This window comes from Volvox carteri (assembly GCF_000143455.1).
Source record: "Volvox carteri f. nagariensis unplaced genomic scaffold VOLCAscaffold_20, whole genome shotgun sequence".
Lineage (NCBI taxonomy): Eukaryota > Viridiplantae > Chlorophyta > Chlorophyceae > Chlamydomonadales > Volvocaceae > Volvox > Volvox carteri.
Window position 1 is genome coordinate 806,214 of NW_003307563.1, and position 23,975 is coordinate 830,188.

At 55.9% G+C, this 23,975-nt stretch overlaps 4 protein-coding genes across 4 annotated transcripts; 3 read left to right on the forward strand and 1 right to left on the reverse strand.

Annotated features, from left to right (window-relative positions):
* Positions 1-1,486: 1,486 nt before the first annotated feature.
* On the forward strand, positions 1,487-4,813 carry VOLCADRAFT_91240 (uncharacterized protein; the record flags this gene model as incomplete). Its single annotated transcript, XM_002950694.1, has 4 exons — positions 1,487-1,639; positions 1,783-1,927; positions 2,423-3,523; positions 3,921-4,813. 4 exons carry the CDS (start codon positions 1,487-1,489, stop codon positions 4,811-4,813), a joined length of 2,292 nt encoding a protein of 763 aa, XP_002950740.1.
* A 4,154-nt stretch (positions 4,814-8,967) lies between these two features.
* On the forward strand, positions 8,968-11,980 carry VOLCADRAFT_81234 (uncharacterized protein). Its single transcript, XM_002950695.1, has 3 exons — positions 8,968-10,125; positions 10,717-10,815; positions 11,046-11,980. The coding sequence occupies exons 1-3, from the start codon at positions 9,037-9,039 to the stop codon at positions 11,070-11,072; spliced, it is 1,215 nt and encodes a 404-aa protein (XP_002950741.1). The 5' UTR covers positions 8,968-9,036; the 3' UTR covers positions 11,073-11,980.
* Positions 11,981-12,040: 60 nt separating this feature from the next.
* On the reverse strand, positions 12,041-17,015 carry VOLCADRAFT_74777 (uncharacterized protein). The gene is made up of 10 exons (XM_002950804.1): positions 16,651-17,015; positions 16,442-16,564; positions 16,254-16,313; positions 15,967-16,063; positions 15,456-15,604; positions 14,949-15,170; positions 14,356-14,424; positions 13,783-13,935; positions 12,805-12,978; positions 12,041-12,501 (listed from the first exon to the last, which is right to left on the reverse strand). Exons 1-10 carry the CDS (start codon positions 16,855-16,857, stop codon positions 12,490-12,492), a joined length of 1,266 nt encoding a protein of 421 aa, XP_002950850.1. The 5' UTR covers positions 16,858-17,015; the 3' UTR covers positions 12,041-12,489.
* A 269-nt stretch (positions 17,016-17,284) lies between these two features.
* Positions 17,285-21,975, forward strand: VOLCADRAFT_91243 (uncharacterized protein; the record flags this gene model as incomplete). The annotated part of the gene is made up of 5 exons (XM_002950696.1): positions 17,285-17,533; positions 18,280-18,405; positions 19,231-19,451; positions 20,121-20,567; positions 20,913-21,975. 5 exons carry the CDS (start codon positions 17,285-17,287, stop codon positions 21,973-21,975), a joined length of 2,106 nt encoding a protein of 701 aa, XP_002950742.1.
* Positions 21,976-23,975: the final 2,000 nt, after the last annotated feature.

The following is a 23,975-nucleotide window of genomic DNA, read 5'->3' on the forward strand; positions in this document are numbered from 1 at the left end:
AAGGCGCCGGGATCCCCGTCCTCGATTCCACTCAAACAGTCTGTACATGGCGGCAGCAGTCCGCTCCGTTACACCGGCAGTGCGCCACAGTTCTGTAGTGAATATCAATGTAGGGACACGGATCCGAAACCACAATGCTGCCTACATAGCAGCTGCTCCGGCCAAAGCAGGACCGCATTGCGGCTGCGTGGAGCCCCCGGGGACAGCTCAACAGGGCAGGAAGCGGGCCTTCACACACAGGGCCTTTCGCGTGTACAGTGCCTGCATGAGTGCATAGATATTATTATATGTATGCATGGACAGGATGGCATGTGGGTACGTAACGAGGGTAGGGTAGCAGGTAGCTAGCAGCACGCAGAGGATGGCGGAACTGCGTTCATGCTCGCCCATACATGCTCGTACGTGCTCGTACGTTTGCCCATTTAATTAAATAGTCTTGTTAGTACTGACACGGCTTAGTATTAGCACGGTTGATCCCAACCAAAGGTAGTCCATCGGCGCATTCGTCTCATCATAAACCCACGTTGCTGTAAAGTTCGAAGCCGAACCGCGCAGAACTGCTGACTACCTTGCATGGCCAGCAGAGCCACGCTAGCCTCTACGCAGTTCACCTCAGGGACAGACAGGCGGGGGCCCCATGTTGCAGGGCCCCCCACACCGCTAGACTCGTTAAGCAGACACTGCCCAGGTACCAGAACAAATAACACTGCAAGCAAGCTTCCGTGTGTAACATTTTCCTTGTTCAAGCATGCTCGCCTTAACCAGCCAAGGCCGAACGAAGTACGGTATGGGAGAAAGAAAAACAGGACAGCGGCCACATGCAGGTCAGTAAGCCTGTGTTTTCCATGGCATGGGTGTATGTGTATATGCGTGTATTGGAGCCAAATATGAATGGAACAAGGTGGGTAAGTCCTGGTGACGCTGTAAAGCTTCAGGACGCCATGAACGTCAAGTGCCGTCCCCACGGAGGAGCCTCCCACAGTCACGGTGCGTGCGAAATTTAACTTACCAGGGCATAACTTGGCTACCTGAAGACAAAGTGGAGGGGAAGTGGAAACCCACTGCCGAATAAGCGCGATTTGGGGATCGGGGATCTTTATGGCCAAGCCGAAGGTACTGTACGTGCGAGCACCCGGGAACAGAGTAGCGCTAATTTAAGCCAAGAGCTGAAGATCGATTTTGCTTGGGCATGACGCGGTTTCGGGCCCAAATTAGGTATCAATATAACGAGATAGCTTCATAGCTAGACAGCTTCCGTACGCTGTTTCCCTAATCGACATGATCGACACGATGCTAGACAGTAACAGATAATAATATCTAAAAGCGCTTGAATTAATCCGACCCGCTTCCTGGCAAACCTGTGTGGTGTGCTATGGAAGGACATGTCCCAAGTGCGCGAGCAGTTGATGCACTGCTGGTCTCCATAATGTGAGAACGCTCTTAAATGCAAATCTTAATCCTAGAATAGATCATCACGGCAACAGAAATGCGGGCTCTTTTGGAGGACGGTAACGGCACGGACGTCAGCAAGTTCGTTGGAATAGCACTTGGAGTCGCTGGTGGCGTTATCATTCTGACTGGAGTGTTATGGCTTTTGTACCGTCGATATGGTGACATCGGCGGGAGCCTTGCTGGCATCGTAAGTTCCGCTTTACGGTTTCAGGTTCAGAGCCAATTGCTCTGGATTATACATTCTATGCTATATTGCACACGCGAACCCCATCTATGTTACGGACTAAAGTTGATCAGGGGTACGCAACCAGATGGGTTTTTTGCTTGCAGCCCCCGGAACGCAAAATGCTTGTATTCACCGACCTGGGCAGGCTTCAAGACGGCGGACCGAGAGGCCAAACGGTACGTGATGATGTGCGGCTGCCGAATGTTTTTAGGGAACCCGGAAAGTTTGCTGGAATAGCAGTCAACAGCAGTGAGTCGCGTTCCCCGGCCCTTGCCTGGACGCAACGTCCTCTGTGTAAGAACAACCCTTCCCATAGTCATGCTATTACTGCAGTATCATGTGAAACAATGTATCGACCGTGTTTGACAGAATTTACTGCGGAGGCGGCTGTCGAAGCTAACAGTTATACATCCCATACCAACCTGTCGCCTGAACTCCCAACACCACAGCCTTTAAGCCACATGCCAAGCCCCTCCTTGAAAAGCATCCAGAGCAGCCTCCTGCGAACGCTTTCCGTTCCGTTATGCCCTCAACCAAACGGATCGCATCCCCATACTTTTCCAGCTTCCATTTCCCCGCGCACCCTTCCCGACCCTTCACCATGGTAACGACCCGGTTCTTCCGGTTCTCGATAGTTGTCGTGGCCAGGGCCAGCAGCACGCGCCCGGCCCTTCAGTCGCCACGCAGCAACGCACCCGCCGCCCATCCGTGGGTCCGCCGCCACCGCTGCCGCCGCGCTCGCAGCGGCAGCGTCAGGGCAGCCGCCGACGACCCCTGGGTCGGCGACGGCTTCGCCGCTGCGTGGCGTTGGCGGCGGCAGCCGCCCCGCCTCGGCTGTGGGCAGTCCAGGCGCCGGCCCCGGCCCCGGCCCCGGCCCCTGCGGCTCGCTACTGCCATCCCTGTCTGTGGGTCTGGAGGCGGACCCGCTGCCCAGCACCCCGGGCTCCATCGCCAGCCCACGAGGACATGGCCGCATGCTGTTCAACACGATGGACCATCCGCGGAGCAGCAACACAGGGGCAGCGACGGCGGCGGCGGTGGCGGCGGCGGCGGCGGGATCTGCAGATAACAGCCGACCCGGCTCCTCCTCCTCCGCACAGCAGCAGCAGCAGCAGCAGAATGCACGGAACAGCTTAGGGGTTCATGGCAGCGGCGGCGGCAGCAGGACCGAGAGTCGTGGCGGGACGTTGGACCGCAGCGGCGGCGAGCGGCCCGGATCCGGAGGGCCGCAGCAGCAGCAGCAGCAGCAGTTGTTGTCGCCGTCTAGGGTGTCTTCATCCGGGGCGGCGGCAGCGGCGGCGGCGAGGGCGCGAGGCGCGCCGGGCAGCACGGCCGCGAGCGCATTGCCGCCGGCGCTAGTACCGACGGGGAGCGTTACGACGGCTTGGAAGGGAGCACTGGCGGCTCCGGAACCCGGCCCCGAGCGGTCCCTTAACTCACTAGCGACCGGAACCACGACGTCGCCGGTTGAAACATTTGGCGGCGGCGGCGGTGCAGCGGGTCCGACGGTTGTGTCCGTCAGCGGCTTTGGAACCGGGTTAACTCCGGGGCGCCCGCCGCTACCGTACCGCAGCAGCGCCAGCGGCGGCGGCGCTAGTGGGCCCGCCCTGGCGGCGGTCGCAGCCGCGGCGGCTGGTAGCCTGGGGGCACCTGGCGGTGCTGCCAGCCCTGTACGGCAGCGCGTGTCACGTTCTCGACCCGGTAGTGGCAACGGACCTAGCGGCGGCGGCGCTATGGAAGACGCCGGCGGCGGCGGCGGCGGCGGCGGTTTGCGGTCGTCACGGACGTCGCAAGGTGCTGGGATGTCCGGCCTCACCGGCCAGGGAGGGGGGATGCCGATGGCAGGTGAGTGTCTGCGTGCGTGTGCATGTGGTGTGTGTGTGTATGCGTGTGTTCAAAATTAACTGAGCCGCGCGTGTGTGTATGTATGTAGTGCGTCACCCCCCCCCAGATGTTTACCCCCATTTGTGAAAACACTAACGCTGTTGGCGTCACCGCCAGCCATCAAGGCATATGCCGGGCTGCTTGTCGAAAATACCTTTGAACTTCGTTCCCTGTTCATCTGTTTGTCCGTCCGCCCGCGTCCTCCATACCGGGCTTTCCTTTCGTCGGGGTTATCCCGTGCCGTGCTTGTGCCCGTGCCTGGGTTTTGTTTTCCCCAAGCCCCTTCCCCTTCACCAGTCCCTCCGCCCGGGCCCCACCCCGCTTGCTGCCTCCACCTCGCCCTCGCACCCGCCTTCAGAGGACACCATCTCCTCGATCAGCGCCGCCAGCAGCCAGTTCAACTCCTTTTCAACGATGGGGGGGGAGGGAGCGACCGCACACCAAAACAACTACCGGCGCCACAGCAATCACTTGCAACAGCCGCCGCCGCCGCCGCAGCAGCAGCAAGCGACGGCAGCGGCGGCGGTGCCATCAACTCCGCTACGGCAGCAGCAGCAGCAGCGGCTTGACGGTAAACAAAGCACCAATGCATCGGAAGGTGAAGGTGACGGAGGCGGCAGCGGCGGCGGCGGACCTGCAGCGATCCAAATCCATGCTAGCAGCCTGCAGCGATCCCGTCTCGGGTCTTTGGGCGCCGCATTGGGTGCAAATACGTCCGTCACGAGTAGTCAGGGCTCCGCCACGGTGGCGGCTGCGGCGGCGGCGCCGTCGCCGCCGCTGACAGCGACAGGATACGGCAATGGGGAGCACCGTGCTGCTGGGTCACTGCACAGAACCTCGCCGCCGCCATCGCCGCCAGCAGCGACATCTGTGAAAATGGCAGCGCCGCCGCCGACGCCGCTGCGGTACGGCAGTAAGGTTGCAGTGGCGACGGAGATCACGGAGGTGGAAACTGTCGAGGATGACGTTTGTCAGGCTCGTACCGTAGGCGTTTTCGCCGCTGCGACCGCCACCGCGGCTGCTGCTGCCGCCGCTGCCGCTGCAGACGCAGCTAGGAGCGGCAGCAGCGACCAGCGACCTCTCGAAGTAGTGTCGGCGTCGGGCGCTTCCGCCGCATCTGCGGAGGCGGAGGCGGGCTCCTCGCCGCTTCACCACACCTCCCCAACACGAGCCGCATGGGCTGCGGCCGTGTCGCTAAGTAGCAAGTTGTTTGGCCCCCGGGGACCCCGGCCCAACACGCAGCAGCTGTAGACGAAGCAGCAGCAGCTGTTGCAGGAGCTGTAGCATCAGATATAGGCGAAGTAGCAGCTCCCTGTAGTGTTGGCGACTTTCTTTAATGACCAGCGTTACCAGCCATTATGAGGAAAGGAGCGGAACGCGTCATGGCTCAAAGGATGGAGGGCTTATTTTTGGCTGTTTGCTCTTTTCAGCTGTTTGGTCGAGAGGGGCATGGGGCCGACTAAGTGAAGACGAACCACGAAACACGAACGTGGGGGTGAACCTAGGGGGGGAGGGGGGTATGGATTGCAGGATTGACTGAGCAGGTGGTGGCGTGCAAGGTGGCGTTTGCGGGGGCGGGAGAGCGGTGGGTTGCGGTGCTGAGAACGGTCGGCTGGCTGGGTTGGCTGGTTGGTTGGTTGGTGAGACAGCTGACTGTGTATGCAGGGTTTTTCCTTGCACGGGTCTTCCTTGCACGGGTCTTCCTGCATACCGAATCGCAACATACACCGTGCGCCTGGCGCTGCATCTGTGTTTATCCGCCAGCCAGCTTGCATGTCAATCCTTGCATGCTCTACACGCACCGGGATTGCGGTGTGCTGCGCTATGTCCAGACCTGTAAATCCATGCCGTTGGGGAGGGCGGGCGGGCGGGGGGAAGAGCAGGTTGTACCCGGTCGGCTCGCTTTGGGAGTTGATCATCGGCCGCGGCTGCGTTGCAGCTTCTTTTTGGTTGGAAATGGAAGGCAATGCTGACAACCGGTTAATTTTGTTATTTCGGTGAATACACGGACACGAACGGAAGGTTGCGCGCACACACGCATATAAATAATTGGACTGACATACATACGGACAGACAAGGTTTACCAGTACATGTACACATGCATTTGCAGGAGTCGCGGCAGCAAAGGGGGCTGATTTCTCCATCAAACATGCATACGCATGGAACCACGGACACACGTGCATGCACACACACGCAAGTGCATGTGCGTTAACGCGCTAACGGGTCGTGGGTACATGGCACCCCCCGTACCAGCCTAACCTGGCCTATCGAGACATGCATGGCGCATGGTGGAGCAGCTGTGTGACAGGCTATCGCCATACGTGCTGGTTGGGGGACCTGCCCTGATGAAAGCCGCGTGTATCCCGTCTTTGGGTGGCTCTTGAATTCCTTGGGGCGTTCTTTTCCATGCTTTCCCGACTAACAGTAAGTGACGCCCAGCACCGTGCAGCAGTGCATGAACTTGATTTCACCCAGTGCCTTGGTGAGAATGTCAGCCACCGTGTTGTTGGTGGTACAATAGCTGAGCTTAACCTCACCGTGCACGGCCATTTCACGCATGATGTGGTGGTGCACATTGATATGCTTGGAGCGCACCAACGTGATGGGGTTGTTGCCGAGGCTGAGCACGCCTTGTGAATCCAGCTGGATGTTGATGGCGCCGGGTGACAGGTCCAGGTCGCCCGCCAGCTTGTGCAGCCACATAGTGCCTCGTGCACGGCTGCTGTGGCGGCCTGGTACTCGGCCTCCACGGACGAGGCAGCCAAGGTGCGCTGCAACTGGCTGCTCCAGCTGACCGCTGCACTGCCGAGCAAGAATGTGTAGCCTGTGGTGGACCAGCGGGTGGCTGGGTCACCGGCCCAGTCCGCATCACTGTACCCGCCGAAGTCGCTGGTGTCGCTGCAGCTGTCACCACGGTACCGCAGCCCGAGTGTGCAGGTGCCGGATAGGTAGCGCATCATGCCCAGCATGAGGCCCATGTGGGCCTTGGTGGGGACGGGCATGTGTCACACAAGCATGCTCAGAGTGTGTGTAATGTCCGGGCGTGTGCTGGTGGCGCGACCTCGTGTGTGTGGGGGCCACCCCACCCTGATCCCCATCCCCACCACCACCACCAACAACAACAACTACAGCAACAACAGCGATCTGGGCCGCACGCATTCTTTATTTCTTTCTCTTTTTCTTTTTTCTTTTGCTTTTTCGTGGTGGTTTGTGATTTTAAGGCTCTCTCACCTCCCACGTGCCCATCCCCTCTCCTGGGATGTAATGGGTGGTATTTATTCAGGTCGGCGTTAAGGCCGGTCATGTCTGAGCCGTGGGCTCTCTTGTGTCTATAGTCCCCCAACACGCATGCACGAAATCCTGCATCCTTAAATAATTTTAAGTCGTCGGGCCGAGCAGGACCTGGCGAGGATGGCCTATGGCCGCGCTGTGCGATACCTGACAAGGCATGCAGGCGACGCTGATGCGTCATCATGTGTACCTGAAGCACAAGCCACCCAGGACCATATCAGGGCGATGGACCGGGAAGTGTGCCGATATGGTGTATTCAGTCAGCTGAGTGTGCTGTGTAGCACCAAGGTGTTTCGGAGCGAGGAACTTCAAGTTAGCGGAATCACGGGGGCGCCCTCCCAGGGGTTGCGCCTTGCCGTGTCGATGTCTCGTGTTCTGTCCAGACCCCCCCTCCATGTCGCTGCGAGTGTGGTAAACCACAGTGATGAGGATGGGAACTTGATGCTTCCTTGCCGTGCCTGACGAAATGATGGTAAGCCGATCGCTCCGCTCTAGACACGTTGCTCAGCCTGGTTTGGGGGCCTATGAGGTTAGTGAGGACATTTTATTTTGGTGTATGAAGACCTGATGTCACGTTATGGCCGCCATGGCAGGTTGGATGATTTCGTAGGTTGTGGCGTCGCGTAGTATTCGTTAATGATGGACGTCGATACCCATGCCGTGCTGGTGCGCATGCATTTGTAGAGCGCGGGAATTTCTCGATATGGGAATGTGTGTGTGTGGTCGTGGGGTTGCATACCCCGTACCTGCAAACCGCGCAATAAAAGCCAAGGGCTCAAGGGCTGCCACTGGCAGCCTGCCAGATCGCCTATAAGCACTATCCTGCCTCGCACTTCAGACAAAGCAAGTGGTAAGGGAGACTAAGGACCAAAGGGAACGATTGAGTTGCGGTGGGACCACGTACGTTCCAGCATCTTCGCCAGACGTTCAGGTTCCCACTTCGTAGCGTCCTTCATATGCTCAAAGCGTGAGAAATCCATATCAGATCTGATCTCGCCGTACATCGGATAGTCCAGCAAGATGTGTGCTCATCTTCGATATGGCTATCAGTGCCGCAGCAGGGGCATACCCGCTCTGCCCTAGGTACATAACTCCATCCCTTGCGTGCTCTGTTAGCCGCCAACACCCAACAGCAAAACCATAAGCTTACAATTCGCTGAACGCGGGATACATGTTTTGATATGCGGGAGCACCAGGGAACCGCTCACGAGGGGAACCGCCCCTGGGGGCCGCCCAAGGGAACCGCGTTTTCATTAGCCACTCCACTCGTTCATCTGCCTCACGTAGCCTTTTGGGGGCCTCTTTCCATACGTCGTGCCCCAGAAAACTCAAAAAACGGAGGACGAGTGATCCCCATCCGCCCCCTTCGGGGTTGAAGAGGGACTCTGCGACCTCCTGTCGCAAAACTTGGTGTGCCACAGACCCACGCTGTAAACGGACACGGTTCCAAAACCTCATAATCTGCTATGGGGATGTGAAATGGCGCTTGACGGTGGGGCGCATTGAGGTGCGCAGTGGTGATGAACTTACTGCAATCGAGCTCATTTTTTCCCGCTGCAGGAGGCCAGCAAGCGGCCCCACGGCACGGCACGTCTGCTGGTGAAATAAGAGGGTCGCTGTCGATAAGCCCGCGCGTTGAAGTTATTCCGTGTCGGTTCTGTTCCCTATTCTTCGTGCCCAATAACCACGCGAACCAACTCGAGCAGCGCTACCGTCTCTTCCCATTGTTAAACACCAAAACCCCATAGAGGGTATGTCAGTTTCGGAAACAGCCCTTGTTCATTACGCCGTGCATGACGCCACAACACCTTCCGATTCCGCCGTACAGCGTTGCAAATGCAGAGGTTTTCCCCTGATGTGTGTATACATAAATTATAGCTTGTGAGGCTGCAGAAGTACCATGCGGATGCTGTCGATGCCCTACAGGCGACACAGCTGCTGGTCAGCAGGTGTAACATGACTTTGATCTTCCAAAACGTTTTGTCAAACATCTGGCCTCATCGTGCCATGATAAGAGAGCGCAGGGCGTGGCTGCCGTACCCGTACCACGTGCAGTCGCCTTTTCAATTATGCAAACGTGCTTATACCGTTATTATAATTTTAGTGCTGTTCACAGTCGGCAGTGTGTTCTTTGCTGTAAGCTCTTCAGGGACAATCTTTCCAAGATTTTAATTCCGGAAACGATGCAGCTCCAGCTGAGCAAGCTGACTGCGGGCCGCAGGCCATCCGGCCGCGCGACTGTCAGCCGCATTCCGACTGTTCGTGTGACTGCTACTGTTGCGATGCCGGCGCCATCATCGACAGCAGCGCAGCCGCATGGTCGCGTTTTCAACTTCTCGGCGGGCCCAGCCATCCTTCCGGTTGACGTCCTGGAGCGCGCTCAAGCGGACCTCGTCAACTGGCAGGGCACCGGTATGAGTATTATGGAGATGAGCCATCGCGGGAAGGAGTTTGAGAGTGTTATTCAGAAGGCGGAGGCCGACCTGCGCGCTCTCCTAAATATCCCGTCCAACTACAAGGTGCTTTTCCTCCAAGGCGGGGCCAGCACTCAATTCTCTATGATTCCTCTTAACCTCGCTAAGGCTGGTGAGACTGTGGACTACGTGGTTACGGGTGCCTGGTCCAAGAAGGCGGCGGAGGAGGCGAAGAAGTATTGCAACGTGAACATCGCCGCCAAGGGCGATAACAAGTCGCTACCCCCGGTCTCTGGCTGGAAGCTCACACCGGACTCGCGTTATGTTCATTATTGTGATAATGAAACCATTGGTGGCGTGGAATTTAAGTCGACACCGGACGTGGGCGACCGGGTACTGGTCAGCGACATGTCGTCCAACTTCATCTCGAAGCCGCTCGACGTCTCCAAGTACGGCCTAATTTACGCCGGCGCCCAGAAGAACGTTGGTCCGGCTGGTGTGACGATCGTTATTATTCGCGAGGATTTGATAGGCCACTGCCGCCCCGAGGCGCCCACGATGCTTGACTACAAGATCCATGTTGAGAACGACTCCATGTACAACACGCCACCGTGCTGGTCTATCTACATCTGCGGCCTCGTGTTTGAGAAGTTGCTTAAGCTGGGTGGCCTGGAGGCGATGCAAAAGCTTAACGAGGAGAAGGCGGCCGTATTGTACGATGCCATTGCCTCTTCCAACGGTTTCTACAGCAGCCCCGTTGACCCAGCGGTGCGTTCTTTGATGAACGTGCCCTTCACAATTCCATCGCAGCCAGACCTGGAGAAGGTGTTTGTCAAGGAGGCGGAGAAGGCCGGCATGGTGAGTGCTGATTGCAGGGGGAAGAGGACGAGGTTGAATTATACATGCACATTTTATCACAAGATGGTTTAGGGGAAGTGCTTAAGCAGAAGGTATGTGGTATGCACGGGTATCCAAAACTCATGATATGTAGGAGAAGGCGGTGCACCCGAGAACGGCCATTGGACTTAATTGGCAGGCCCAGGCCAGGAGCCCAGGTGGCGCGCCCGCTCGCTCACCCATTGTGCTTTAGATTTGGGACTTGCTTTCCTATCCCAGTCCCCACGCGTGGAGGGAAACTACCGGGGTGTTGATTTTCGCAAAGCCAGTCTTTGTGCCGGAGGAGCGACTCCTGCACGGAATTGATTGGTGTCGTGCTTGCGATTGGCATATCATAGCACGGCTCTCTTTTGCAGCACATGTCACTGCGGCTATCACATAGGAACCCGGCTGATGCTTGCCTGCTGTGTCCAAGCTCCATGCACTGGTCACCCACTTCCCATTTGGGTCCTATGTTTGTTGTTCTGATCCCCACGACTGCGGATTAGTCGCGCTCCCCTTCAGCTTTCTAATCCTAACCGTCCCCTTCTTATGCTCTTTCATAATGTGCAGCTCCAGCTTAAGGGGCACCGCTCTGTCGGCGGTATGCGCGCCTCAATCTACAACGCCATGCCGATTGAGGGCGTTCAGCAGCTGGCTACCTTCATGAAGGTAGGTATTAGTGGTAAGGCGATGGGCGGAGGATGGGTAAGGAGAACGGGTGGGAAGATGGGAAAGGCGTGCGGGAAATGGAGAAGTCCCTGGGGTGGCGTCCATGGTGGAGCAGTGCGACCGTTTGATTGGATAAAATGGTGCTTCTTGAGGGGACAATCTCAATCTCCCATGCGGCGAGGACATGCTTTGAACCATTGTGTTGACCATCTGGTTATTTGCACGTGCAGGAGTTTGCTGCCAAGCACGCGAATTAAGAGAAGCAAACGTCCCGACGTGGGAGATGTACGCTAGATCTGGCGACGAGGTGATTGCAACGTACAGCAATCAGAGCAGATTCCGGACGCCGTTCCCACCACGCACATTTGAGCGTCGGTGCTGCTGAGCAGCGAACCCTCCGCTTTACGACCCATGTTATTACTTCAACGAATGAGCCAAGCACGCACCATATATTAGCTGTGATAGAAGCTGTGCCCGTCAGGTCTGCTTGGTAATACTAGTGTTTGGGCTGAATCCCAGGTCGCGATTGCTTTGGACTGTTGGGGCTATTTTTTATGCAGGGTTGCATGTTACTATATCGGTCTGGCTGTGTTGGGTGGTTGTCGCGGAGAGAGGAGCATGGGCAAGGGGGGTGGAAATAGGGAATTACACTAGGAGCGGAAGGCTAACGTCTTTCCCATGTGTGCAGTCAGGCATGGATGCAAGGCCTTGGGTCGGCTTGCATGTCTTGTGCGTTGTGCTTAGGCCGGGTAGCCAGCAGAATACCGGCTCCCCGGAGTCGCGGGGCACTTGTGCAGCCCACTTGGAAGTTGTCACATCCGAGGCCCAACACTGTCCTGGTAGTTGAATTGACCTCTTTCTTAACCTGCTTGGGATTGTCCTGACACATCGCGTTGGAACATACTCTGTGGACATGCCGATCAAGACTAGATTGGAATTTGGGCAACAGAACTTCCGCTGAATAGCGCAGTGAAAATAAGCCCATTGCAGTATAATAGGTTCTGAGGGTGTTGTGTGATGTGGAGCTTTTGCCAGGCCTGTGTGTTGAATGAACCTTTTGCTGGAGAAGGATGCGCGGTTATGGCAGAAAGTGGACGAGGACAAATAGTGTACTTGATGGTGCCTATCATGTGTTCGTTTTAATTTTGTAACTTTCCCGGTATCCCGTATGAGCACTGTCAAGGGAGCAAAGTGAAGGTGAATCATAGTAAGAATAAGATGTAGAGAATCATGATACATTTAAATTACGATGTCATTTAACCAACAACTGCATATCGTTACGTTACACATCGTAACCTATGTTCCCCATATATATATATAACCGCCCACCACATCTGTCAGTGCAAAAGGAAAACGATTTGTACCACAGGTATAGCAGTGAATTCGCACCGAGTAACTAAAACCGGTGGCGTCACTGGCGTATGTCAGAAACTTAAAGAACCTGCCCTACCGCCTTCGCGACCCCCAACACTGCAACCGCGGCATCTCTACATATTTTCATATTCTCACTCTGCCCTTTCCCTTCCTTGCACGTTCCATAAAGGACTTACCCGATCCGCACGCGATCCTCCCCCGCCCTTAATCACTCTATGTTAACGACCCTTTTCCAACGATACTCCCGAGTCTCGGCCCCCAGACAAAAAAAATATACTTACGGATACCCTCGACCATTCCTTACGCAGGTACCTGCAGGTGCAGCAGTGACCACGATCACGTACACCAAAGGCGCAATGGAGAAGCACAGAAACAATTAACGCGAGGCAGGTCGCGGGCAATGTATAATTATAGATATTCGGACGGACAGCAAAGGCGTTGACAACACCGACACCAATGTGGGCCTAAAAAGAGACAGAAGATGCAGGATGGGCGAGGCAATATGAGCCGGAAGCACGCAGTTAATATCTTGCGGAGAAGAGCTTAAGACTCACACAGGACCATCCGTCCACCCCTACCAACGAACCAAGAACCCGAGCCCCTTTCAAAACCCACTCGGAACTGCTCGACCAGCTGGTCCAGATCCACGCCGGCGAACTCCTGATCGCCCATTGCCTCAACCCGCCGAATGAGCGCGTCGTAGTCAACAGCGGTAGGCACCGAAGCGGAGGGCGCTGCCTCGGCGGCCTGGCGCTGGATGGTATCACGCCAGTTGTCCGGGACCGCCACCTGAAAAGAAGAGTCGCGGGTGAGCATTGGAGCAGCAGGAACACGTGAGTGAGGACAGGAGCTTCAAATGGAATAGTATGTTTCATATTCATATCCAACACCTAAAAGGAATGTTATCCAGCTTAGCGTTCTTTGAACGATGCCACAGATGATGGACGCAAAAACTCTACGAGAAGGGATGCGCGCCCGACACATACGAGGTCTGGTCCGGCGTCAGTACTGCAATTTGCGGTTGGAGGTCCTGGGCACGAATCCTGGTTAGACCCCCGACATTGTCGGGAGCGTGATAATTATGGCTAGCTGCTGAGATGTGGAGTTGGGGTCACAATAGATGGGCCGCGCTTCACACGCTGGATTAGCGAACATCTGTCTCTCCAGATGTTCGAGTGAAAGGACGAGGGATTTTAGGAGGCACAATCAATCGCTTTGGACTTGCAGTTCGTATGGCGTAGTACGGTGTGGTAATGGTGGATGGTGCTGTATGGCGTTTAATCCTACATGAAAATCCAATTGCGTGCAAATGCCCCCAAAGCCTCCCACACCGTAACAACATATGACCGCTTTGCCGTGCCGTGCCCGGTCAACTGCCCGGGCGCACTTTCCAGTTGTGCCTCCGCTAGCGCACGCGATGATTCTACTACGTGTCGGGAGGCAGGCTTTTAGACCTCCACGGCCCTAGGGGACACATAGCCCATCCCCATGGAACTGCTTCGATTCTCCTCACTCTTCCTGCCCCTCACGCCCTCGCTCCCAATCTCCCTGCCCTCTCGTCCTCTCCTGTGGCAATCCCCCTGTGGCACTCACCTCCTTCGCCTCCACCTGTCTCCGCACGTTGCGCTCCGCGTACCGCTCCGCATTCAGCACCGCCATTCGGATGCCCTCTCGGCTGAAGGGCAACCGGACCTCCCCGTCCGCAGTCAACAAGTCCTCACCCAACCGTTCAGTGAACGTCGCCAGCTGCGGCGGTAGGAGTCACGAGGAGGACATCACAGGCGGCGGAAACGGATCAGGAGGGTGTGTGGTTTGGGCAGCCGCACTGATCTTGGGCTGTGCCTTATGCAGTGGTTGGTTTGCCGGATGGCTTGGTTGACCTAAGAATGACGCCAGGAAAGTACCGGATAAGAACGACCTCTCCAAATGCACGGCCAACAACAGCCCGCGGATGACCACGCAGCATGGGGGGATTCTGGCCCTAGGAGATGCGTGACGCGCTGGGGCCATGAAGAAGTCGGCGCCGGCGCCGCCACAGCAGCGACGAAGGTGCTGATGTGGGGCCTTCTTCACAGAAAACTGAAGTGGTGGGAGACCCCTTCTCCATACAACAGTTCAGAAGCCCTGTCCTCGGTGTCTTTCCCGCTATTCACGTCGGCTTCGTACCTGCTCCTTGTTCTGCTCGCTATTTGCCAGCAGCTTCTGACTCGTCTCCCGGTAGGCGTTACGAAGGTTCTGGTAAACGAACAGGGACAGACATACGGTCAGCTCAGTTTCCTAAAACGTACAGTCAGCCTGAGCGACAGTGTGGGACGAAAAGGTGACGCTGACGGGGTGGACGAGTTAAGACGTAAGCGCATACATACCAGATGATGTAAGAAAGGCATGTCGAAAAAAGCAAATGCGCAAAAATCCAGCAGGAGAAATTGCAAAATCATGAGCCAAGTAGCGAGCGCGCGAAGATGGCGTCCGGTAGGTTAGCAAGCTAGCCACAAGCAAGGACGCTAGGGCCACATGCAAACGGTACGGTTGATGCCGCTGGACAGATCCAGTGCCTAGAAATGGGACAACGTTTTAACCGGATCCAAAGGCATGTTCACTGGGTGGAACACGCGTTTCCCCAAGCCACTCATAACCATTGCTTCTGACCTCTAGTAACCCCAGAACGCCAACCGGAAAACCCTCTCCCCTGACCGCCAACATCCGCCTTCCCAGTCCTACCTTCCTCACCTCCTGGCACCCCTCCCCCGCTTCCTCACCTGCGCCACCACCTTCCGGAAGCTATCCTTCAATGCATACTCCTCCTGCAGCGACAGGTATTCCTGCCATTGCTCCAGCCGGCCCTCACTCTCCGCCCGCCCGCTCTTGATCCAGTACTGAGCGGCCTTCTCCGCCTTCTCCGCATTGGGCTGAATGATCTCATCAATAATGCCGTAATCCAGCGCGTCGCGTGGCCGCATGTACAGCGGCCGTTGCATGTCCTGTGCGCGGTGCGTGCCGTGTGGAGGCGCGTGGTGATGTGGGGTTGTGGTGAGGCTCAAGCCCCCCTCCTTTTACTCCGTTCCGGCTCACCATTCCTTTCCGCGGAAACCTTTTCCTGGTCCTTTCCCCCACCATCCCGCATCGCCTTCCTCCTGTCTCTACACCCCTTGCCCACTGGTCATCTTTCCCTTTCCTCTCTTTTTGGTTCTCTACACCTACCCTCGCCACTCTCCCTCCCGACTCCCTTGCCCTGCCCTGATCTCCTTCCCTTCCCACAGCCTCACCGCATCCAGCTTATCAACAGGCAGCCCAGTTCCAATGGACATCATTCGCAGCAGCTCCCGCTTGTAGTCTAGCACCTCCCGCCACTTGATGTGCACCTCAATGGCCTGGCGCTGACCCGTGGGGGGGACCCGCGGCTGCTGGATCATGGCTGTTGGGACGGGAAGGGGGGAATACATTCAAAGTCGAGGAAACGGAGAAGTGGGGAGGAGGAGCGGGGGGCAGGGGGAAATCCTAAGGATGCAAGAAACCAAGAATCAACTGAAGGCCCAACCGCTGAAGGGAAGGCATGATGGGGATTAAGCTCCTTGGGGCCTGAGGCGGGATAAACATAGGATGCGCTGTTGCTAAGTGTTATTACTTCTTTTTTTAGTGATGTTGTTATTGTTGTTGCAGCTATTGCGACTGCTGTTGTCGTTGCTTCTGCAGTTTCCGTGCTACGTGGGCGTGGCGCCTCGCTCCGCAAGCGAAGGCGAACATAGTGGCGTACGTACAGCGCCGCCACCGACGCACCTAGGGAATGCGGCAGGCTTTTACGCCAGCCTTTGCGGCCAAAAGAAAGCACCACGCACGACCAGCCAACGGCAAGGCCCATGTTAACAGTGGAAATCTGCGGAGGCGGGGAGGAAAAGTGGGGGTAATATGTTTAAAACAGAAACGAAAAGCAGGGGTTTACAACGTCAAGAGTGCTAAGTGCGTCGCCTCCTGGCTGGGGGAGAACTCAGCCAAGCGAGCACCCTCCTGGGTGTATACAGCATACATTCTCTATCAGCTACCCTTGGCCCCCGAGGCACTCTCACCGGGTTCTTGACAAAGCCCATCGTGGAGGTCAACGCGACGCCCTCGCTGTCAAAGGAAAGCTGCAAGAAGGTGGACGTGCGAGGGGTGAAGATGGGGTTGCCCGCAACGGCGGTCGATCATCCGTGCTCGCGTCTGTCACATGGACAGGGGACTTGCGACTAGCGGTGCAAATTTTCACAAAGCTTACAATTTCTCCATCCTGGCGCGTTGTCCCGGACGAGTTGATCAGCATTTCAATTGGCAACGTCGCGCCCTGCTTCTCCAAATAGAGCAGCTCAGCCACCATGAGCTCCGTCACCGCCGGCACGAGCTACACACGCGGAAAGATCAACTGCTCAACATCCCTAACCAGGCTTTACTTCTTCCACAGGATAGGTCTGGGCGATCTGGGCGCACCGGCATGCCTAGATAAACAATTCGCTGGTCGAAAAGCAGGGATGGCAAGTCGGGCGGCGGTGGCTTTCGCCGATCATAGCGTGCTGCCCTTGCTTGGACAATCAGCCGCTTCCGTCCTTGTCCGATGAGATGCGGACACTGAAGTGCACAGCTGCTAGGGCCCCGTGCCAAGCCGGCCCGCTGGCGCCGGCCAAGCCCCTCGAGCATAGCGAATCTTATACTAACAATCTTATTCCCTGTTAAGATCGCGCGCGACTCCTCCTATGATGCAAAGCCGAGGACACAAATGGCCGAGGGCACAAAGTTAGTGGCCCTGGATGTCTAGTGTATCAGTAAGTAAAATGTAAAATGTAAATCTATATTATTCCTTGGCGTATCTCAGGTACTCTATGGCGTTGGTTCCGAATGGGAGGAGTGCGGAGGGCTTTACAACGACAACAACGACATCAAGCTTCCTAGCTCCTACCACGGATGACCGTTTTGTGTTACAGTCGCTTTGATGGTGGCCAATATATTGAACTTACATAGCCACGGCTTCCTTTTCAGCGTGCGCGAACAGTCCTAGCCAGGTCCTAGCTATGTACGCTATCAGCATAGCGCTTCCCTGCCCCTCTAGTCACACTTAAGCGTTCCGATGTTTCGTGGCATATGGCGTGCCCCAGGAGTTGCATACAGCTACCGCGCCAGCAACAGCTCCCGGCACTGTGCTCATCGCGGTCACCTCCGGACCAACTTCCAGCGCTCGGACCCATATGCACTAGCGGCCTGTCGCGCAACGCCAGACGATGCTGGTGCAATACCTGTGACCCAGCCTCGCCGCCTGCGAATCCAGCTTGCGCGCCGAGATGAGGACTTCGATGCAGTTGCACGCTTGTGGGCCGAGGTGAGCTAGCCACCGCCCACAAATCCAAGAAAATCGGCAACTGGGAGGGTGCAAGGGCCACCACGGGCCCGCTACCTCACTTTCACGCTCACACCTGCGTACAGAATGGAGCGCAAGGTCCCCAAGAGCACACAGACATAGCTCGATAGCCGTCCATGGGGCCCCTCCCCCACGGCTTTTACGGACAACCCCCGCACGTGTGTGTGTGTGTGTGTGCGGAACTTGTAACTTATAACTTGTAACTTGTAACTTGTAATTTGATAGCTGTCTTGCACCTGCGTCCTCTGTGTTCCTACGCGTGTTCCATCCCAGCCCCCTTCTCACCCATCCGCTCAGGGCCATTTAACCACGCATAGCCCCCTGCCCCCCACCATCGCATATTGCCGACCCGATGGACGTCCCTGCAGAAGGCACTACACGCCCTCTTTCATATTCTTCCTTCACTGACTACCATTCACCATCTGCCTTCAATCTGTTACTTCTCTTCTCTGCATTCCCTTGCTTCAGTTACTTCTAGTTGTAGTAGTAATAGTAGTAGTACGATTAGTAATAGTAGTAGTAATAGTAATAGTAGTAGTAATAGTAGTAGTAACAGTACTACTACTAATGCTGCTAGGTGTTACAGCGAGCCGTAGACTTCTTGTGGTGGGTTTGGATGTCGACTGTTGTTGACCTCCACTTTGACTTTTGCATGAAAGTCTTCCCAACACGCATGAGCACGCACACGCGCACACACTGCCCTTCAGGCGCTGCTGCTACCCGGCCTCACCGAGCTGCCCCCTCCCGCCGGGGACCGGGCGGAGGGGGAGCTCCGTCAGATGACGGAACACGTGGCGCGGCGGCTGCGACAAGCTTACGAGAAGAAGTTGCGGGTACGCAACCGTGACAAAATAAATTCAAAAAAAACTCTGTACGGCGGTTACAGCAGACTGATAGTAGAGCGGTCGTCGCACATTGTACGGCCTCAGCCCCGGTCTCTCCTTAGCACTTTGAATCCTGGCGTCACCATTTTACGGCCTGCCGTCCTTCTTCAGGATGCGGCCGTTCCGCTTCCACAGCTCCCAGTGGGGACGGAGGAGCTGCGGGGACGATGTGGGGCTGATGCAGACATATACACACAAACACACACAAACACACAAAAAAACACAAAAAACACAAAAAAACACAAAAAAACACAAAAAACACAAAAACATATACAAAAAAACATATATTCAAAATCATATACACAAAAACACATACATACACACACAAGGACCGGCTCAGAGTTCTCCAGTTGGGACGCAAAGTCCTTGCGTAACCTGTACTAGTGGTTAGCAGTAGCTGGCTTTAGCTGCCCACCAGCACACCGTAGTCCATATCGCCACTATAGCGACGGCTTTCTCTACCCGCTCTTCCGTCTGTCTTCCTCCTATCCGCACCTTCATCATCCCATAAAAGGGATGGGGAACGAAGGTCCCCCGTTCCAAACCTTTCAGCTATTTTCTGTTACTACATCTTTATTACTGCACTACTACTTGTCTTCGGTAAAGTTCGCATACTGTGACTGACTTCCTCAAAAACCTGTATGATGTACTTCGTCCCCGAGGCTCAGCCCATGTACATACACACACACGCACATGCACACACACGCACACCACATCTGCACCGTTCTTGCCGCTTGCCTCATGACCCCTGCCGCATGCCCAAGCGTCCTAAAGGCCGCATCTGAGAGTCGCTCCCTGCGCCGGGAGGCCGAAGTGCTCACCCAGACCATCAACACGACCAACACCATAGGCCGTAGCAGCGGCAGCGGCAGCAAGGGGGGGAATGAACGGCGCGGCAACGGAACGGGTGGTGGCGGCGGTGGCGGCGGCGGTGGCGGGATTGTCCTGAACCCCCTGGAGCGCCTGTTGATGATCAGACGGCTGCAAGCCGTAAGGTTGGTGAGGGGGTTCGGGTGGGGACGTTCCGTCTTTGGAGAGGGGCGAGGGAGGCGTTTCGGAGGGAGCGGGAGCTGTCTTCTCCCCCCCCTTTCCCCCTCTCTCTCTCTCTCTCTCTCTCTCTCTCTTTCCTTCGTTCTCTCTGATTCAGCTGCCACGGTGTGCGTTTTGGACCCCTTCCGGGGGTTCCGTCGGTGTCGCTTTTCCAATGTTGCTTTTTCAACGCCAGTGTTGCTTTTCCAGCCTCCTGAGGGGGTTGTCCTCCGTACCTCCACTGGGGAAAGGGGTACTGCTAGGTAGGAGGTTAGTTAGTTATGAGGCGTCTCCGAAGGGCCGAGACGAAGAAAACATTTCGGTCCCGGAGTCGAGGAAAACATGCACAACGCGTTGGTCGTACCCAAACATAAACCTTCATGTTTCTGTTTGCTTCTCTGTCTGGCCTGTCTGGTTACTCGATTGTTTGTCGAGTTGTGTCGGTTTGTCGATCCACATGTTTATATGTATTTAAATGAGCTGAGTATGTATGTATGTGCGTATGCATGTATGTATGTGTATGGTATTTTGTGTCCCAGACGGGGGCTGCGACGGGCACGACGGCGGCGGATGTGGGCCTGCCTCGTGGCGTACGACTGCTCTCCTGGGACAAACACGGACTCCGTCGGACACAGATCCAAGGCTGGATCCAGATCCGGATTTGGTCCGGGATCCGGCGGCGCTAGCTTCTCGGCCAAGCATCCTCAGGTCGTGGGGCGGGGTCATGCAGATGACGTCATAGGGATACGGCAGAGGCCGCCAGAGTATTCGGGTCCTGGCAAAGTGCCAACAGTCGCCGCCACAGGCACCGCAGCGGCCGCAGCAAGTGGCAAGGACTTAACTGGACATGAAGACCGCGGCGGCGGTGGCGGCAGTAGCCGTCATGGTACGACAGGCGGCGGCGACGTCGCGGTGGGTTACGTGTTGGTGTCTATATCTCAGCCGTTGGCGCTGTTGCCTCCGCCGCTGCCTTCCATGGCGCCACATCAGTTACATGCGGATGCGCTGGCGGTACGGGAGAGCCACCGCCGCCAGGGGGCGGGGTCTGCGCTGCTGGCGGCTGCGGAGCGTTTGGCGAAGAGGTGGGTCCTTCTTGTACGCCCTATCTGTCGTATCTGTCGTATCTCATGCGGTGTCCGGTACTGTGTCGTACCAGAGGGCAGCGGTGTATGTATGCTGCATACCGGAAGTTGAATGTCTGTATGTCTGTCTGTCTGTCTGTCTGTCTATAACCCTTGGCGCAAAGCGCAGGTGGCCGGGAAAGTTAACACTTAGGCTTTTGTGATCTGGCTTAGCAGCAGATATGTCGACAGTCTGCCGTGAAATAAACACTTCTTTAAGCAATGTGAAGGCCCTAAGTGCCGTACGCCGTACACCGTATGCCGTGCCCTGCCGTTGCGCCTCCGGCCCTGGTCTCCTCCTCCTAGGTGGGGCGGCAACTCGCTTTGGCTGCACGTCGACTCGTCCAACGATGCCGCCGTGCAATTGTACAGCGATCGTGGGTACGGTATCGTACGCATTCAGGGCCCGAATTTGATGTCTGGCTTGACAGCCGGTGCGTGTCGTCGACCGCCGTGGGGTGGGTCTACGGCCGTACGGTGGCCACCGCCAGCACCGCCGACGCCGCAACAGCAGCAACAGCTCCGGAACCAAGGAGAGGGTCGGGAAGGACAGAAACTTCACTCCCAGTCGCCCCAGGGACAGAATCCAGGCACAACAGTAGTTGATATGAGTGTGCGTGTGCAACAGCAAAGGCAACAGCAGCTCATGCTGCTCCGGAACCATAGCTCAAACGAAACCAAAGACAACGGCGCTCCAAAACAGTTTCTACAGAGCCCAGCGCAGGTGCCACAGCCGTTCCTTCGCAACGACGACCCGGTGGCGACGCCGATGATGGTGACGGCGGAGGCCTTGTTAGAGCAGTGGAGGGTGCGGCGGCGACGGAGCCGTACCTTTGTGATGCAGAAGCGGTTACCTGTGCTGCCTGCGTGCACAGAGCGGCACGTACACACCATACAGCGCCTGAGCGTCCGATTTGAAAACGACCGCGACGATGAAGAAGAAGAAGAAGAAGAAGTAGGAGGGGGAAAAGGAGCGCAGGAAGGAGGCATCGAAGGCGGGAAAGGGAGGCTGCAGACGGTGCAGGCGATGTCGGCTTCCGAGTATACGACAAAGCTGCGGGAGGGCAATGGTCGTACCTTGGCTGGCCAGGTTGGCGCTGGGCTCCTGGACTCAGGCGGGGAGGCGGATAGCCCGAGCTCGTCAATATCAGATCCGGTCCCGGGGCCATTGCGGGATATGCCGGATCCTTTGGAGGCTGGCGGCGTGTCGTCAAACGGCGGGAGGAAGATGGGGGCCGATTTGGAACCGCAATCTGGGCGTGAGCGCGGCAGTGGTAGTGGCGGTGGTAGTGGTAGTGGTAGTGGCAGCGGCGGTGATAGTGGTAGTGCTAGTGCCCGCCGTGTCTACAAGTGGCGCATGCATGGATGAAGCAGGTAATGTACTAATACTACAAGTCGAGCAGACGGTCTCTTTGGGTGCTTGCTGTCTGTGTTAAATGCTCCTCACGCTAATGAAGGCTTGGTTGTTTTATTACTGGCAGCTTGGTTGGTGGCGTTACCTGGAAACCGGCTGGTAAGGCTGGCTCCGGTGGACTCGAAGCTAGGGTGGATTTGAAGCTGGATACTAACCCGGGGAAATTTTCAAATTTACAATTGACTACAGTTGACTACGAATGTACGTGAGCGTGTAAATGGCCTGTAGCAGCAATGATGTTGCGGCCAAATGGACGAATGGACCCGTTGGGAAATGTTGTGGATCCTTGTTCAGGCGCTCTGGGAGTTGAGACAAGCGAGAACAGCTGGGCTTGGAGTCACATATGCGGAAGTACGCAAGCGCGCGCTGTAAAATGGAATCTAAGGGATTGGTGTCATGTCCCTACAGAATGCACGGCCCTAAATGAGTCCGTCCGGGGCCAAACAAAAAACGATGCTACTATGAGAAGCTGGCGAGTTTTTGCGACAATGAATAACCCAAATACTGCCAGCACAAGCCGAAACCGAAAAGTATGGAAGTAAAATAGTTACGCGGACGGGCTCCTCCTACTTCCATGATCAAATGCCGGAAAATGTTGCTCGCCTTCCCGTGCACCTAAACGCGCTTTTGGGGCATTTGGGAAGCGACGGAGCCCCAAATTAAGGTTATCTGACCCTGTCAGATCCTGATGGTGTGTCCGCGACAAAATTTGGGATCCTTTCAAAAAGTTAAAATGTTACACGTTTACGGCTATTATAGAATGTTAGATGATTCCTGGTTGCGGCAAAGTTGCTCAACGGGCCGACAAGATAAACACGACACCAGCTGGTGCCTTGCAGGGCATTCCCAGGCAATCCTGTGGGTTATCGAGGGTAACTCACTCGAAATGACACCCATGCATGTAAATAGGCAGCTGTCACAACTCGTTCGTCAATGTATTGCCCGCATCACGGTCAAGGTCTTTGGAAGGGTTGCTGCTGCTGCTGCTGCTGTTGGTGCGGCCTGTTTTGGCGACCCTACCTGCTTATTGCGCTTATTGCCTGGTGCTGCCAGATCGGGCTGTAATGGCGGAGTTCTCTGCACCAAAAATTTGGGTCGTATAGTCCTACCGCAAACCTTACAGAGTGCTGCATGTACAAGGACACCGGCTACCCAGATGTTGGCCTTGAATGGTATTTGGTCTTCAGTGAGCTGTTCACATCCCCCATGTAATGCTGATGTATCGAAGAAACCAAAGCGCAATATGGATAGCAATGACAACCAGTTGAAGTTAAAAAAAATTCCAAATGGCAACCAATTATGGCACAAAGTTAAGCCGCATTGGGAAACCGCATGGGATATATTTTTTTTTTTAATGTTACAGAGTGGGAGCTTCTGGGCCGCTTTATCACATTGTCAGTTCTAGATCATTTATCACCTTATAGCACCATCCACCACTACCACACTGTACTTCGCCATACGAACTGTAAGTCCAAGGCGGCGGATCCAGCCTTCAGGGACCCCTCCTCATCCATTCACCCGAACACCCGAAGAGACGGAGGGTTCGGCAGTCGCCACCAATCCAGCGTGCGAATCTGGTCCATCAACGTCTGTATTTTTTCGGGCATTGTATAGGCGAGATATTCGGGAAAATAGGTGAAAGGTATATAGGCCAGTTAGGTGTACACGTATTATACGAGAAATAAAGGCCCAGACCTAAAGAGGGACATATGCACATGTTTGCCTAATAGAGGACCCTGTATATATGTAGAATACCTGACCTTCTTTATGCTATGCGGTATACTTCCAAGCTATACAGATATGTGTACACGTGATGTTGTAAACAACAGTGCCTATACAGGTGCGTGTGTACATGAGCGCCTATTACAAGACCGCTATAGGCATCACGTAATATGCAATGCCCTTTACATGACAGCCTATACCTGACCTTGTTTAGGCCGTGGTGTATACTTGCC